Here is an 18,652-nt window from a genome sequence, read left to right as displayed (position 1 = left end):
TAGTGGATTACTATGATCAAGGTTGTTTAAATATTCTTATTTCAAGCCTTCGCCATTGGAAGGGAAGAACGTAACGTCCGCCTTTTAAAATTAATATTCATGACAACGACTTTGCTATTGGATAGTTAAGGAAGAACTTTAGCACGGCCTACTTAATATTCATAAGCCCCGCCTTTACCGTAGTAGGGAAGAGATGCGCTATCACATGATTATAAACACATGATCACATGACAGAGAATCTGTTCCATTTCAAAATGGCTTTAGGTTGTAATAGGTTTCTGAAATATTCTGCTGGTCTAGTAATAGTTTTGGCGTGTGTTTTATTTACGCCATGTGATGCTCGCTACAGGAGATCCCACAGATATGGAGCGCAGCTGAAGTCTGATGTGGAGGAGCAGTGGTTCATCCAGAAACTCGATCACTTCAACGGGGCCGATACTCGAGTCTGGAAACAGGTACTTCACTGCAGGATTAATTTACTTGACAAAAACTACTGCTGGAAATGGTATAAGCGTGCACAATGACATTTAAACATCACTCCAAAGTACTTCAAAGAATACTATGGTATCACTCTCTCTTTCTCTTTCTCTCCCTCTCTAACTAAAACCTGTTGAAATAAAATAAACTTCAACTAAATAAAATAAAATGTTTAAAAAACCCTTACATTTATTTTATTTTAGATATATGCTAACAATTCTCATTTTTATTTAGGTTATCTTGAACTGAACTAAAACTGAAATAAAATAAATAGAATGAAAAGAAATTTCATTTTATTTATAAAAATAGATCTAAAGAAAATGACAAAAACACATTACAAGATTGCTAAAACTCATACTTAACTAAAATTAAAATTAAAAAATATTTTTTTTACAAAAAATAAAAAATATAAATATTAAAATCTAAAAAACACAGAAACTTAAATAAAATAAAACAAAATCCAGAAAATATAAAAATAATTTAGAATATTAATAAAAATCATTATATTATCTTATTGCTAAAATAATCCTTTATATATAGTTCTGATCAAAAGTTTGGAATAATAATACTTATTATTTATTTATTTATTTTTTTAAGATGCTCACTTATGCACCAAGGATGCACCATTTATTTGATCAAAAATTAAATGAAATAAAAAACAGTAATATTTTGATTATATTATTAGACTTTAAATCTTATGTGCACCACCTATCAAAAGTTTTGGACAGTAAGATTTTTAATATGTGGTTTTTGTTTGTGGTTTTGTTTTTTTGTTTGTTAATAAGTCTCTTCTGCTCACCAAACCTGCATTTATTTGATCCAAAGTACAGCGAAAACAATACAAGTTTGACTTGTATACATGACCCTTCAGAAATCATTCTAATATTCTGATTTGCTGCTCAAAAAACATGTAGCATTATTATTATGTTGAAAACAACTGAGTAGAATTTTTGTCCGGTTTCTTTGATGAACAGAAAGTTCAGAAGAACAGCGTTTTCATGAAATGAAAGTCTTTTATTATCACTTTTGAAAAATATAAAGCATCCTTGCTAAATAAAAGTATTCATTTCTATAATTTCTTTCCCAAAATAAATGAAGAAATAAATAAATAAATGTTCTTTGAACAGCAAATCACCATATTAGAATGATTTCTGAAGGATCATGTGACCCCTTAAGACTGGAGTAATGATGCTGAAAATGTATCTTTGATCACAGGAATAAATTAAATTTTAAAATATATTCTGATAGAAAGAAGTTATTTTAAATAATAAAAATATTTCACAATATTACTGCTTTTGTTGTATTTTGAATCAATTAAATGCAGGCTTGGTGAGCAGAAGAGACTTTTTTAAAAAACATTAAAAATCTTATGTCAAAAAACCTTTGACCGGTAGTGAATGTTTCTTAATATATTATAAAATGTATTTCATCTGATGTCAAACCTAGTTTTTCACATATATATATATTAGTATTACTATGGTACACGTCCAAAGAATGTCCAAAAATGTCATTACTTACTCTGATGTGTTTGTGCATATACATATTTCAAAGTTCACATGACACTAAAGGTTCAACAACCTTTTCCTCCTTTAGAGGTATTTTGTAAATGACACCTTCTATAGACCTGGTGGTCCGGTCTTCCTCATGATTGGAGGAGAAGGTCCAGCAAACCCCGCCTGGATGCAATATGGAACCTGGCAGCTTTATGCACAGAAACTGGGCGCCTTGTGCTTGTTGCTGGAGCACCGATTTTATGGGAAGAGTCACCCGACTGAGTGAGTAAAAGAGCGAAAGAGCACTTAACACGGTGATTCAGATTTATGAACACAAGATGGCACTACAAGACAGTCACTACACAGCTGTTGTTCTGTTATTGATTGTTCTGTTTTATGTTATCAGGGATCTGAGCACTGCGAATCTGCGTTTCCTCAGCAGTCGTCAGGCATTGGCTGATCTCGCTCACTTCCGTACAGTTACTGCAGAGTCTCGAGGCCTGACCAATAGCAAGTGGGTTGCGTTTGGGGGCTCCTACCCAGGATCCCTTGCTGCCTGGTTCCGTCTGAAGTACCCGCAGCTGGTGCACGCCTCTGTAGCGACCAGTGCGCCCGTTCACGCCACAGTCAACTTCCCAGGTGCGTCTCTCATATGCATTATGAGCAGTGTTCGAATTGTGTCAAAGCTCTCGGGGGGTCCCCCTAACCAGACCACCCCCCCACCCAAATTCTATAAATAGGATTCATATTTTTGTCTAGTCCTTGTTATCATTTAGAAAACCCAATTCTAAGATAAAAGCTTATTTTACGATGATCAGTGAATTAGGTGTACCAAACAATCACTAAGCAAAGAACAATTAAATATCTAGCCGAGTAAATTAATATTTTCAAACAAGTTTAAAGTGATTTTTACCTTTTGAGGGCATTTTTTAAAGCCATTCTTTTGTTCTGAAAGTGTGCATTATCTTTTCCGTCAAATTCTTATATTTAATCAATAAAGTCACTTAGAATAATAAGACATTTTAGGCTGTTATCACACAAATAAAGTCATTATCAACAAAATTCATCTTTTCAATATAGAGAAAACAAAAGCTGCATCTAAATTGGCATTTAGATGTATTTATCCACTGTTTAATGCAGGACGTGAATGCATTTAATCTACAGTTACAAATACATGAAATATGTTTTAATATTTTAATCCTAAAACATTGAATGCTGAACTTATTTTAAAAAATGAAAAGGTACTTTAAACGTGGAATTACAACCGTCAGTAGGTGTCAGTAAGTCACAGTTAATAAGTGAGTCATTGCGATTGAACCGAATCATTTAAACGGTTGATTCATTCAGGAACGAAACACCGTCATGTTGTTTAGAGATGCAAAAAAGTGCTTGGAATGATTTTTGTTGCCGAAATAGGTCAAAAATAGGCAATATGGTGTTTTTTAATGTAAGCCTCTTAATAATATCTTCTGGTTTATTGAACTGTTGTATAAAATCAATATTTATGAACATTTGTGATTTTTGCAAAAAAACAAACAAACAAAAAAAAGCACTCTTCGTGTGATATTAACTATATGAAATGATATAAATATACATTTTCTGCCGCCATATCCTGAATTTTGGGAAAATGCATTTTATTAGACTGAATTACGCAGTGAAAGAACGACTCTAAGTGAGCACAGTCAGTCTAGCTAATGTTTAAGCACTCATAACTCCTCTTATAATCAATGAAGCTGTCCATACACTGTATGATAAATAAATCTCTTACTTACATTGTTTGTACAGCTGCACTTTGTTGCTTATGATGAGGGAATTCACGAGCTCAATCTAAAAAAAAAAACTCCAGGTTTCAGCAATGACTGTTCTAAACGCATCTGATTGGCCTGCATTCTAAACTCAACAGAGTCGTGTGTGATTGGTTATAATGCTCAACGCTGTAAAAAAAAAAACCTCAATTCGAACACTGATTATGAGGATAAAGCAGTGAGTTATAGTCTTTTAACATGGTTGAAATCAACATGAAATCATAATTGACTCGATTTACTTTCTGAATTTATGCTTATGCAAGATACATTTAAAACTAAGTTTTATTTTTATTTTTTTATCTTACTTCACTTTCTGAATCTTTTCAACCATCTGTTATCTAAAGATACTTTTCAGCATTCAGTCAGTTCTTAAGTACAGCAATAGGCAAAATGCATTGTATGGGTCAAAATTATTGATTTTTCTTTTATGTCAAAAATCATTAGGATATTAAATAAAGATCATGTTCCATGAAGATATTTTGTACATTTCCAAACGACAATATATCAAAACTTAAGTTTTAATTAGTAATATGCATTGCTAAAAACTTCATTTGGACAACTTTAAAGATGATTTTCTCAATATTTAGATTTTTTTTTGCACTCTCAGATTCCAGATTTTCAAATAGTTGCATCTTGGCCAAATATTGTCCTATCCTAACAAATCATACATCAATGGAAAGCTTATTTATTTCAGATTATGTAAAATGACCCTTATGACTGGTTTTGTGGTCCAGGGTCACAGTTGAGAAAACAACTTCTAAATTCCGTCTCAACAATTTTGTTTCTTGACAATTTCGGTTTTAGGCTTTTAACTATGAAGAATCACTGCAACATGCTGCCTTGATTTATATTATGGCAGAAATATAAAATTATTTACACTACTGTTAAATAAGACTTTTTAAATGTTTCTAAAAGAAGTCTATATTTATTTTAATATATTTTAAACTGTAATTTATTCCTTTGATTTAAAGCTGAATTATTTCAGCATCATTACTCCAGACTTCAGTTTCACATGATTGTTCAGAAATCATTCTAATATGCTGATTTGCTGCTCAAGAAATATTTATGAATATTATCAATGTTGAAAACAGTTGTGCCACTTTATATTTTCATATTTTCATATTTTATTTTTATTTTTTTTTGACGAATAGAATTTTTAAAAGAACAGCATTTATTAAAAATAGAAACCTGTTGTAATATTAGAAATGTCGCTTTTGGTCAAATTAATGCAAAATCATTGCTAGTTTTAAAAAAAATCTAGACTTAGTTACAACTACTTTTTACTAAATAAACACATTTAAAATCATAATTACTTGAAGGTACCAATATAACAGCATGAAATATAAAAAATATGACCATTATTCAAAAAGTGCAATCTTCCTATGAAAAGTTTTGTTTTTGTAGATTATTGCAACAACAAAGAAACATACTAGAATAAGAAGTGGCAGTTCAAAAGAACTGAATTTACTCCGAAATAGAAATAATTTCTAACGTTTTAAATGTCTTCACTGTCACTTTTGATCAATTTAATGCATCCTTATTGAATAAAAGCATTCATTCCTTTCTTACTGACCCCAGACTCGTAATGTACACTACCAGTCAAAAGTTTTTGAACAGTACGATTTTTAGTTTTTGTTGTTTTTTTTTTTATAAAGAAGTCTCTTCTGCTCACCAAACCTGCATTTATTTAATCTAAAATACAGCAAAAATAGTAATATTGTGAAATATTTTTACTATTTAAAATAACTGCTTTCTAAATCTAAATTATACTGTTTTTGCTTTATTTGCTGTAAACGACTGCTTTAAAAAAAACAATAAAAATCCAACTGTCCAAAAACTTTTGACTGGTAGTGTAAATATTACAAAAAAGATGAATTAGTGTGCTGTAGTCTTGTCATCGTCGTTCTAGTCTGCTGCTCTTGTCTTGTTTGCTCTTTCCCTCTGTTCCTCAACCCCCCGTCTCATTCCTCTATGTTTCCAACAGCTGGATGTCACCATGACATCCGAACAGCTTTTTAGCAAGACCTTTCATTGACCTGCAGCTACACACACACATTATTCAGCAGTCATCATGACCGCGGTCTGCCGAGGGTGTTTATTATGTCTTGTTGGGTCATATTTAAAGCAACGCCTCCGTACAGTCGTTAAAATTAAAAATAAATCGAGGGTTAATTATGGCGATGAGCAACTGTCTCTGCAGTGGAGACACGAGATGCATGCGTTTGGCCTGTAAGAAGAATCCCGTCTCTCTCCGTCTGTGTGGTTAGATGACAGCGTATGACTGCATGTCTGTCAGCGCAGACGTCAAACTCTGTGATTGTGGTCTTGTCCTGCAGTGATGTCTTGAAGCATCGCTCCTCAGGATAGTGATGTCGCACTGGCCGCTTTCACAGAGCTTTTCATTGTGAGCGGCTCTTAGATCATTGCAGCGCTAGAACAATAGCTTCTCATATTGTGTCCTCTCGTCTCACATTGTTTAGCATGTGCTTTTTGTCCAGTCTGTTGCCTGAAACGATGCTTTTTGGTTTGCGTTGGTCATTTCTGAGAGACGTGCGTGATTATGTTTTATCATTTATCATGCAATTATACACTTGTTTACCAATAGTAGCGAATGGGTGCCGTCAGAATGAGAGTCCAGACAGCTGATAAAAACATCACAATAATTCAAGTAATCTACACCACTCCAGTACATCAATTAACAGCTTGCAATAAACAAGTCTATCATTAAGACGTTTTACATTTCTGTTTGGACTCTCATTCTGACGGCACCCATTCACAGCAGTGGTGAGCAAGTGATGCAATGCTTAATTTCTCAGAATTTGATGAAGAAACAAACTCATCTACATCTTGGATTGCTTAAGAATGAGTAAATTTAAAGCATTTAGGAGCAAGTCAACTAGATATAAAGTCCATATGAAACAGTTGACAACATAATCATGCTTTTTGATGAATGCTTTTGTTTCTCTTTTGTAAGTCGCTTTTTACCAGAAAATTGTTTGGTGAATGCAGAAGTGTAATTTTATTGTGTAATTGGTGTTGTGTCATTTTATTCTGTGGTTGTAGAATATTTAGAGGTTGTGTGGCGATCGCTGGCGGCGGAAAACCCAGAGTGCCCTCTGTTGGTGAAGAAAGCATCGGACACGTTGGTAGAGCGACTCAAGGACCCGAAAACCTATGATAACATCACAAAGGACTTTAGGTAACTCATGCACATACTGGTTTTAAGAAATGAATACATTTATTCAGTAAGGATGCATTAAATGAATCAAAAGTGACAGCAAAGACATTTATAATTCTATTGCTTTCCAACATTGATATAATCAGAAATGTTTTTGAACAGCAAATCAGCGCATTAGAATGATTTCTGAAAGACCATGTGACACTGAAGACTGAAAATTCAGCTTTGCCGAACAGGAATAGATTTTACATTTTACAGTATATTTACATAGAATACACTTATTTCAGTAGTTTTACTTATTTTTAATCATATAAATGCAGTCAGCACAAGAGGCTTCTCTCAGAAACATTAAAAAATCTTACCAACCCCAGTAGTTTATAGTGTGAGAACTTAATTGCATTTATTTGAGATTTATTTAACTTATTTCCAAGTGAAACAGAATACTCAGCTATTTGCAGGACTTGATTTCATCTATATGGATTTAATTGGAAATGAGCTGTTATTGTTTAATGATTCCTCCCTGAGGTTGAGAATTATTCACAAAGTTAGATTTTAATGTCATTTTGGTTTATAAGGGCAATAAAGAGTGAATTTTTAATTGCAGAGTTCATACAGGGAACTTGAAGTACTTAAATATGACTTTTTGAAATTTAACGCTTGGAAAACCCTTAAAACTAGCAATAGAAAGTGAAAAGTGAAGTGAAAGTGACAACGTACTGTCAACTATGGTGACCCATAGTCGAAATTGGTCCTCTGCATTTAACCCATCACGAGTGCACACACACAGCAGTGAGAAGTGAACACACACGCGCACACACACACACTGTGAACACATACCCGGAGCAGTGGGCAGCCATTGCTCCAGCGCCCGGGGAGCAATTGGGGGTTCAGTGCCTTGCTCAAGGGCACTTCAGTCATGGTATTGAAGGCGGAAAGAGCGCTGTTTATTCACAATCCCCACCTTCAATTACTGCTGGTGCGGGAATCGTTTGGTTCATTTTTTTTTTTTGTTAAACAGTAGACAACAACAAACCATTAAGGCAGTGCAGTTATAAAAAAAAAAACAAAGAAAGAAAGTATACACAAATGCAAATCCCTCAAGAAAATTAACCATGGTTTTACTACAGTAAAAGCGTAGTAACCATGTTTCTTTATATAACCAGTTTTACTTTATGACAAATACCATATTTAAACAGTGGTTAGTGTAGAAAAACCATGATTAATTTGTGGTTACCATGATTTAACTATAGTAACCATGTGTGTGTTTTTTCTGTCTCAAAAGGGTGACAAAAATAGCAAGTCTGTTCATTGTCTGCCTTGTAGGCCTATTATAATTACATCCATAGTTTTTTTGTGAAATTTAGATGAACTCATTAATCTGTTGTTTGACCTCTTCATATTTAACTAGAGAACTACAGTTTCCAACGTGTTATGATTTTCAATAATTCATACTTTGCATGTGCCATTTTGTTTTATTAGTATATTTTTATTTACCTATTTATCTTTTTTTTTTTTTTAGAATTGCTTGGTAAGTGAGATTCATTTTATTTCATTTGTATGAACTCATGTTAATTCGTGTTGACTTAAAATCACTTTTGCAAGGGTGTATTATTTTAAATTACCTGAAGTGGGGATTGTATAGGTTTTTCGTGGCATAGGAACATGAGACAATGTATAATACATGTGTTTTGCAAGGACTGAAAAGGCCTTTCTGTTGCAGTTGAAGCCGCTGGACTGTGACTATCCTGGTTTTTGGTGTCCCGACTTAGTTCCGTTCGACTTAGGCTGTGTGTGTATGTGTGTATATGTGTGTGTGAGTCTGAGATCCTGGAATGCCGTCTGTGCTCCGTAGCTCAGATATGAACCAGGGTCAGTCGTCTCAGCACGACCCACAGAAAGAAAACACTCAATCTAAAACATCCCTCATCTTTCTTTTCCTTCCGGCCCACAGACTTTCTGCTGTCATGCCTCTAAACTGTGTTAGGAGGGGAGTACAAGTGAACCACATACAGTACTATTCTGTACATTAGTATGGTACAAACAAGCAAAAAAATCTGAATTTTTATAATGCAAAGTCTGTTTTAGAGCAAGTTTACTGAATATTTTTATGCATTATTTTTCAGAACATGTTTTTAATTAGAATTAAGCATGTTTTCCCCCCAAAATAGTAATTTTTATCATTGTGAAATGGAAAAAAAAATACACAAAACCATAGGACAATATTTGGTCGAGATACAACTATTTGAAAATCTGAAATCTGAGGGTGCAAAAAATAAAAATATTGAGAACATCGCTTTTAAAGTTGTTAAAATGAATATCTTAGCAATGCATATTACTTATCAAAAATTAAGTACTGATATATTTATGGTAGGAAATTTACAAAATGTCTTAATGGAACATGAAATTGATCATTTTGGCCCATACAATGATTTTTGGCTATAGCTACAAATATAGCCGTGCTACCTAAGACTGGTTTTGTATATATATATACTATATATATACTATATTACAATATTTTATCATGTACTTTTTTGGGATGCTTTTTATTATAATTGAGCATGATTTACCCCTAAAGTCAAATTTACATCACTGTAATTTGGTTTTTACAAAAGTCTGGAATAAAAAATGTAAAATATCTAAAATATATAAATAGTAGCATTTAATCAAACTAAATATAAATATAGTAATATTGATATTATTTAAGATATCATGGTAGAATTTGTTAGAATGAACATAATTTAAATAAAATTATTTATATTAAAGTATAGTGGATCTGGATGCATAACGATAATGAGAATTCTGGGGAAAAAAGGTCATTGGTTGTCCTGAAATGCCAATGCCACGATGCAAAACCACTTCATAGTCCTAAAATAAGCTTCATTTTCTTTATTTCGGGGTTGAAATGTGAGCCGAACGCGTTTTCCTGTGATTCACCCACACAGTGACCTTATGCTTTCCCAAATATACAAACTGTTCCCTGTTCTGCTCAGTTGTGCGGGATGCCAGATTTAATGATGTCTTTGAGTGTGGGCGGAGCCTCGTGGTTGAGTGTTTCAAGAGTGTGTTCCTCCACAAATTATTTGGTGTCCAAATGACGCATTTGTGTTTGAATAGTCTGGATAAGCCTTGAAGTAATTTCTCTGTCTCTCAGGTTGTGCTCCAAGCCCCAGATCCAATCCGAGACGGATTCTGCGTATCTTTTGGAGTCCTTGGCTGAGAATTTCATGGATGTAGTGCAATACAACGAGGACAACCGGGCGTTTGAGGTGTGTGAGGTGATTGTGCGTGTTACAGACGCACGTTTTGACCACAAGCACGAAAATGACATGATCAAGTGAATTCAAGTCGAAGAGTCAGGAAAGCTCAAGTCAGAAACCAGTTTAGTCATTTGTTGAGTGTGTGTGTATGAGAGAGATAAGAGGCTGTATATTGTCAGGAGCTCTTGAGTCAGATTACCAATAAACCACTGCGCTTCAGAACAGCAGGAGCTTTTAGAGCTGCAGGATTGAGTTACAGAGAGAGAGGAACCGAGTGAATGAGAGGATGAAAGACGGGAAAACATTTCTGAAGACAACCGACATTTATAATAGGACATTTTTGGATTGGCCATGTATTTTAATTCTTAGTTTTGACTCGTAAAGCATAAAATTAGCTAAATTTAGTTTATTATAAAAATACTGCATTTGCATAATTCTACTCCTGATATGGGGAAGTATATACTTTCAAGGGTGTAGTAAGACAGTAGGCCAATAATGTGACATACAAACACAGACTTCAAAAAATTACTTTTTTTTTTTTTTTTTTTAATGTTTACTTAAATAAGATATTAAAGGAGAAGTCCACTTCCAAAACAAAAATTGACAGATAATGTACTCACCCCCTTGTCATCCAAGATGTTCATGTCTTTCTTTCATCAGCTGTAAAGAAATAGTTTTTTGAGGGAAACATTTCAGCATTTTTCTTCATATAATGGACTGATATGGTGCCCCGAGTTTGAACTTCCAAAATGCAGTTTAAATGCGCCTTCAAACGATCCCAAATGTGGTTGTAAACTATTTTCCCAGCCGAGGATGTCAGTCAGCACCATATTAGTCCGTTATAGGGAGAAAAATCCTGAAATGTTTCCCTTAAAAAACATAATTTCTTTATGACTGAAGAAAGAAAGACATGAACATCTTGGATGACAAGATGATACATTTTTGTTCTGGAAGTGAACAACTCCTTTAAAATCTGCCAAAGACAAAATATATTTATATTCACAAAAAGTTCAATGAAAATAAATCCCAAAAATGAAAATCTGCTGAAAAAGTACTCACCCTCAGGTCATTCAAGACATAGATGAGTTTGTTTCTTCATCATCAGATTTGGACAATTGTAGCATTCCATCATATGTTCACCAGTGGATGTGAATGGGTGCCGTCGGAATGAAAGTCCAAACAGCTGATCTTAACATTACAATAATCCACAAGTAACCCACACCACTCCAGTCCATCAGTCAACATCTTGAGAAACCAAAATCTGTGTGTTTGTAAGAAACGAATCCATCATTAAGACATTTTTAGAATCAGTCCGTTGCTTCCAGGCCCATAATCCATAATAACACTTTCTCCAGTGGAAAAGTCTGTTGTCCTATTGTCTCTCACATCAAAATCCAACCACATATTTGTTTAGAGCACTTTTGGACTGTTTTGGCTTGTAAATGGTGCATGATCTGTTCAGATTTCTCTCCTGATTCAGACAAGATGACTTTGTCACTGGAGGAAGTGTTATTATGGATTACAAACTCATATTTTGGCCAGACACAACACTTAAAAGTTAAAAACGTCTTAATGATGGGTTTGTTTCTTACAAACACACAGCTTTTGGCTTCTCAGGACGTTATCTGATGTACTGGTGTGGTGTGGATTACTTATGGATTATTGTTTTTATCAGCTGTTTGGACTCTCATTCTGACGGCACCCATTCACTGCAGAGGATCCATTGGTGAGCAAGTGATGCAATGCTGCATTTCTCCAAATTTGATGAAGAAACAAACTCACCTACATCTCGGATGACCTGAGGATGAGTACATTTTGAGCAAAATTAAATTTTTAGGTGAGTTACTGCTTTAAAGCAGATGTGGTTTGTGAACACAAGCCAAGGAGCTCTCTCCATCTCACACACACACACACAGATTCCCTGGCGTCATCCATGCAGTGATTGAGTGTTTAAGTGGAATTTGGATTAAGAGGTGTGTCTCTGTAATCAGAGTCCAATCTCGGAATGTTCTCGCAATTTTGGTTCTAGTTCTGATAGATTACGACTCACATCCTGATTACGTGAGGCTCTGAGACTTTTGTCCTGAAATGCCTTTTCTGAATGTGTAGGGCTTTTTAAATAAAATTCTGACAAAAGTCTTTCAGTGAGGACAAAAAGTCTTTATGGACGAAAATGATTTCAAGGATGAGTTCAATTCCAGAATAATAATTTCCTGACAATTTACTCACCCCCACGTCATCCAAGATGTTCCTGTCTGTCTTTTTTTCAGTCAAAAAATAAATAACATTTTTTGAGTTTCTTTCTCCGTATAGAAAAGAGTTTTATTTTTTCCCTTTTTCCATTTTAATTTTTATTAACTCCTTTTTAATGGTTAAATTACATTTTATTCATCAAAGAGCATGTCTAATTAATTAAAATCATGAAACTCATACAATTTCACAGCAATTTAATAAAGGTTTAACAAAAATGACATGTTTAGGGCCTTATGAAATGTTTTATTTTTTCTCACCATATGTTTTGTTGTTATCAGATTCTGTGTTTGAGCATGTCTAATTATTTAAATGCATACTTAATTTATTCAAATTTATTCTTAAAATAGCCTTATGAAGACTGAAAAAATGAAGATTGTTTGACTATATGAGACCCTTATTTCTCAGCTGGGATGGCATAGAGCCCTTTGAAGCTGCACTGAAACTGCAATTTAGACCTTCAATCCATTGATCCCCATTGAAGTCTACTATATGGAGAAAAATCCTGAAATGTTTTCCTCATAAACTTTACTTTTTGGTTTCAACTATAGAAAGAAAGACATGAACATCTAAATTATCAGGATGATTTTTTCTGTAAGTGAACTAATCCTGTATTTTTAAGATTTATTTATTTATTTATATTTTGTAATTTACAAAAAAATGTTTTTAATGGTTTTATTAAAGTGTAACAATAAGAAAACAAACATCAACAGCAAAACAAAACAAAAAAATGCAAAACAACAATAGATACAAATACAGAATGTATTTTAAATTTTCAAAAAATTAAACATAAATACATTTAAAATAAATAAAGATAACTACACTAATAAATAAAAAAAAATCAGAGTAGAAGCACATTGATTACTCACCCTTACAAATTAAAAAAAATAATAAATGTGTTTATTTCAGTGGAAAAAAAAAACTAACATTTTAATGGCACAATATATAAGATTTTTTTTTATTAAAATATCCAAAAACACTAAAACAGTCTCATTCTAAATATTATATCTAAATATTTCGAAGAATGTTTAAATCCAGAGAAAAAAACAGTTTTAACAAATGAAACGGATCGTGTCCTTGCGTTGCCTGCCAATGACATCATACACCCTCAATTTTCCGGTTTTATTTTGTAGAAAACATGGAAACCCCAAAGACACTTTTATATGTTATGCATTTTATTAGACAGGTGACGAACGCACAGTGTAGCATTATAACAGAACTTTCAACACACTCAAATGTATCTAGTATGATAAAACCGCTCTGTTTTACCTCACGTGTATCACACTCGTCCTTTATTAACGATTGGTTCACTGAACGCCTTTGATTCTCTGTTTGTTTTGAATATGCACCCTCTAGTGGCGACAACTTACACATCGTGCCTTTAATCAGTCTTAAAAACAAACAAACACAAAAAAACACACAAATCTTGCCCGTTTCATTACCTAATGCAAAATGTTTTCTAGTAGGTTTGGTTTAGTCATTGACATTTGTTTTAGATTTTAGAAAAAAATATGGTCTGTCCTCATTTCTAGCTAAGTAAATGTGTGTGTGTGTTTTTTCAGGGCGCTGTAGGAACTAACATCACCATAAAGGTGTTGTGCAGCGTGATGCTGGACTCTTCGTTAGGCGAGCCGTACGATCGATACGCCGCTGTGGTTCGATTGATGCTGAACACATTCTCTCAGCCGTGCCTGAACACCCAGTACAAGAGCTACATCCAGGACATGAGCAACACCAGCTGGAGCGGCCCTGAGGCCGGAGGAGGTGCGTGTGTGTTTGTGTGCTCTTACATGTTGATTTGTGTGTGCTGCGTTTAAGTCACACTGATGAGTGTGTTTACATGTGTATGTAATGTCCTTAGTTGTTTTCCAGCTTGCTGCTTTATATTACAGGATGTGCGGTCTGGGCCTCTCATTTGTCCTTTTTTTTTTATCCTTGAATGAGAACCAGTGCCTTTATATGTGATTTCAACAAGAAATGTCCAAGAAAATAGATTTAGCATGAAGATAATGAAGCCTAATAGTATATTTTGTTTATTTGGTACTATTGCTGTGCAAAGAAGCGATTTCACGTTTTTAGAAATCAATTTGGCACATTTTATTTGATTACAATCTTGAATTCAAAATTTGTATGCAATATTAAATAATTTGATGTTTTTTTTCTTGATGTCCAAATTATTGTCTATAGCATGAAAAAAGTCTAATGAATTTATTTTAGGTTTATTTGTTTTGAATTTATTTCATTTATTTAGTTATATATTTTGTAATTTAAATTTATTTAGATATTTCATTTTATTTTATTTATTGATTCATATTATTGACTTAGTTCATTTGTTTCATTAAATTTATGATTTAATATATTTTTTGAGAAGCAATATATTTTAATTTAATTTATGAAGAAATTTGAAATTGTTTATTGATTTTTGTTTTATTTTTTTATTTAATTTTATATTGTTTGGGATGCAATATCTTGTAATTATTTTGTATTTATTTAGTATTTGGTTCTATTTTATAATTTTATTTTGATTTATTTAGAAATGTGGTTTTATTTATTGCTTATTTATTCATTATTTGTTTTGTGTTTTAGTTTTTGTTTTACATTTTTAAATTATTTTATTTAGAAATTTGAATTTATTTATTGATTTTTAGTTTTATTTGTTTATTTATTTATTTATTTAATTTTGCATTTTGGGATGCAATATCTTATTTTATTTAATTGTTTTGTATTTATTTAGTTTTTTGTTTTTAGTTTATTTTGAGTTATTTAAAAATCTGGTTTTATTTATTTGCTTTGTATTTCAGTTTTTTGTTTTATATTTTAATTTAATTTATTTAGAAATTTGAATATATTTATTGATTTTATTTTAGATTTTTTTGGATGCAATATCTTATTTATATTTAATTGTTTTGTGTTTATTTATGTGGTTTTATTTATTGATTTTTATTTATTTGTTTAGTATTTTTAGTTTTATATTTTAATTTAATTTTTAGATTTTTTAATGTATTGATTTTTTTGGGGGGGATGGTGCAGTATCTTATTTTGTTTAATTGTTTTGTATTTATTTACTTTTTGTTTATATATATATATATATATATATATATATTATATTTAATTTTATTTTTGAGGGGATGAAATATTTAATTTATTTGCTTTGCACTTATTTTATTTATATTTTTTTTAATGAAATTTGAGAAAATTCGCAAGATTTACCCCACATCTTCTGATTCATCAAATAAGTCATTATTCCATTATGAAGCTGAAAATGAAGCTGAATTTGTGTGTTTAGGGCGGCAGTGGGTATATCAGACCTGCACTGAATTTGGTTTTTATCAGAGCACCGATTCACCAAACCAGCCCTTCAGTGGATTTCCCTTACCGTGAGTGTTTTAAAGTGATTTTAGTGTCCATCTATCGTCGGTATGTTTGTTTGGAGTTGCATTAAGGGTTTAGGGTTTTTCTTTGCATGCATAAAAACAAACATATTGAACTTTTTTTCTGACCAGCTTTCTTCTGTTTTGCTCTGTCTTCCTTCAGTTATTACCTGAAGCAGTGCGCTGACATATATAATCTCAGCACCTCACTGGACGAAGTTGTTCAGCAGACCAATGAGGAATACGGAGGATATGACATCAAGAGCACTCGCATCGTCTTCCCTAACGGTTCCATTGACCCATGGCACGCCCTCGGAGTGACCCAGGACATCACAAGCGACCTTCCGGCTGTCTTCATCAAAGGTCTGTCCCGTCGTCTTTAGTTTTCATTTATCCATTTTGCGTTGAATCTAACTGGCTCTGTTCTCTGTCAGGTACGGCCCACTGCGCTAACATGTACCCGGCCCGAGCGGAAGACCTTCCTCAGCTAGGTTTGGCATGGGATCACATCTTCATCCTGCTTCAGAAGTGGCTGGCTGAGTGATTGACAGCAGCAGCAGCCAATCAGGTGCACAGACAGGCGTAATGGCCAATCACAATGTTTAATGGTACTACAATGCAAAGAAGGAATTTTCTTTCTTTAGAAATTGATTTTGACTGTGTTTTTATAACTTGATTTCAAAGTCTTGATTTCAAAATTTGTTTTTGTATGCAATACGTTTATGTAAGTTTGAATGAATGTCTTTTTTCTTGATGTAAATCACTTGTGTATATTTTGCAGCAGAGGTTTCTGAATAAAATCTGAAATTTTATAATGTCGCAAACCTTTTTGATTGATTTCATGTTGAGTTTGGATGTGTGTTTGAGTGGCAATTGTGTGTTCTTGCTGGAAAATTAAACAAAAAATCTATTTTAAAAAAGGTAATTGCGACTTGCAACGTTTTATTAACAATTTTGACCTATCTCACAATTCAAAGCTTAAATCTCTCACTTCTGAATTTATATCTCGCAATTCTACTGTTGTTTTTTCCCCTCTGAATTACGGCATATAAACTGTGTTTATATTGTGAATTGTGAGATAAACTTTTTTTTTTTTTATAGTTTACATATCACAATTGTTTTTTTTCCCACCATGGAATAAAAAATAAAAGACAAAACACATTTTAAAAAATAAATTAAAAAAAAGAATTGTTTATATCTTGCAATTCTGAATTTATATCTTGAAATTCTAACTTTTTTCTCAAAATTGCTGAAAAAACAAACAAAAAAACCCCAAACAAACTCAGAACTGCAAGATAAACTCACAGTTCTGGCTTATTTTCTGCAATTTTGAGTTTACATCTCACAATTCTGTTTTTTTTCCTGCCATATTTAACTATTCTGAATTATTTTCTTGCAATTTTGAGTTAATATCTAGCAATTCTGAGTTTATATCTTGAAGTTATCACTTTTTCTCACAACTATGAGCTTATATCTCACAATTCTGACTTTTCTTCTTAGAATTGTTTATACTTCGCAATTTATATCCCAAATCTGAATTTATATATTGCAATTCTAACTTCTTTTCTCAGAATTGCTGAAAGAAAAATCAGAATAGCGAGATATAAACTCACAATTTTGAGTTTACATCTCACAATTCTGTTTTTTTCCAACACAAAATAAAAAAAAAAAAAAGTGAGTTTATATTTTACATTTCTAAGTTTATATTTTGCAGTTATAACTTTTTCTCATAACTATAAGTTCATACATCACAATTCTGACTTTGCTTCTCAGAATTGTTTATATCTTGCAATTCTGTTTATATCCCGATTCTAAGTTTATATCTTGCAATTCTAACTTCTTTTCTCAGAATTGCAAGATATAAATTCACAATTCTGTCTTCTGAGTCAAACTCAATTTTGAGTTTACATCTCGCAAATCAGTTTTTTTCCCAGTCATGAAAAAAAAAGGTAATTACAACTTTTTATCTAACCTTTTTGACTTATTTTCTTGCAATTTTAAGTTAATATCTAGCAATTTAGAATTTATATTTTGCATTTCTGAGTTTATATCTTGCAGTTGTGACTTGTTTTCATCTCCGAGTTTATGTCTCACAATTCAGATTTTTTTTTTTTCTGAATTGTTTATATCTTGCAATTCTGAATTTAAATCTTGCAATTCTAACTTATTTTTTTTCAGAATTGGCAGGAAAAAAACTCAAAATTGCGAGATATAAACTGAGAATTGTAAGACAAACTTACAATTCTCAGTTTACAAACTTACAATTCTGACTTATTTTCTTGCAATTGTGATGTAATATCTAACAATTCTGAGTTTATATTTTGCATTTCTGAGTTTATATCTCACAATTCTGACTTTTTTCCTGAATTGTTTATATCTTGCAATTCTGGGTTTACATTGCAATTTTGAATTTATGTCTTGCAATTTTAACTTTTTTTTTTTTTTTTTCTTTTTTTTTTTCAGAATTGGTGGGAAGAAAACTCAAAATTGCAAGATATAAACTGAGAACTGTGAGACAAACTTACAATTCTGACTTATTTTCTTGCAATTTTGAGTTAATATCTAACAATTCTGAGTTTATATTTTGCATTTCTGACTCTTTTTTTTTTTAATTGCTTATGTCTTGCAATTCTGGGTTTATATCGCAATTTTGAAATTATATCTTGCTATTCTAACTTTTTTTTGCAGGGAAAAAAGAATTGCGAGATATAAACTCAGAATTGTGATATAATCATACATTTATGACTTATTTTCTTGCAATTTTGAGTTTACATCTCACAATTCAGTTTTTCTTCCCGTCACGAAATAAAACAGGCAATTG

The 18,652-nt window shown here is 32.4% G+C and overlaps 1 protein-coding gene across 1 annotated transcript; it reads left to right on the top strand.

Moving 5' to 3' along the window:
- Positions 1 to 209: 209 nt before the first annotated feature.
- On the top strand, positions 210 to 16,659 carry prss16 (serine protease 16). The gene is made up of 9 exons (XM_051130112.1): positions 210 to 455; positions 2,071 to 2,252; positions 2,377 to 2,609; positions 6,839 to 6,974; positions 10,105 to 10,219; positions 14,023 to 14,224; positions 15,747 to 15,837; positions 15,995 to 16,194; positions 16,266 to 16,659. The coding sequence occupies exons 1-9, from the start codon at positions 228 to 230 to the stop codon at positions 16,373 to 16,375; spliced, it is 1,497 nt and encodes a 498-aa protein (XP_050986069.1). The 5' UTR covers positions 210 to 227; the 3' UTR covers positions 16,376 to 16,659.
- Positions 16,660 to 18,652: the final 1,993 nt, after the last annotated feature.

The sequence above is a fragment of the Labeo rohita genome, chromosome 15, assembly GCF_022985175.1.
Source record: "Labeo rohita strain BAU-BD-2019 chromosome 15, IGBB_LRoh.1.0, whole genome shotgun sequence".
Taxonomy (NCBI): Eukaryota; Metazoa; Chordata; class Actinopteri; order Cypriniformes; family Cyprinidae; genus Labeo; species Labeo rohita.
Note: the sequence above shows the minus strand (reverse complement) of the source record. Positions and strands in the feature narration are given on the sequence as shown.

What these genes read in the sequence shown, in the direction of transcription:
- prss16 (XM_051130112.1), top strand. Translation starts at nt 228, where the DNA reads ATGACAGAGAATCTGTTCCATTTCAAAATGGCTTTAGGTTGTAATAGG. An exon ending in ATACTCGAGTCTGGAAACAG is followed by an intron (nt 456 to 2,070) that starts GTACTTCACTGC and finishes TTCCTCCTTTAG; the next exon opens with AGGTATTTTGTAAATGACAC. An exon ending in CGGCCCTGAGGCCGGAGGAG is followed by an intron (nt 14,225 to 15,746) that starts GTGCGTGTGTGT and finishes TTGTGTGTTTAG; the next exon opens with GGCGGCAGTGGGTATATCAG.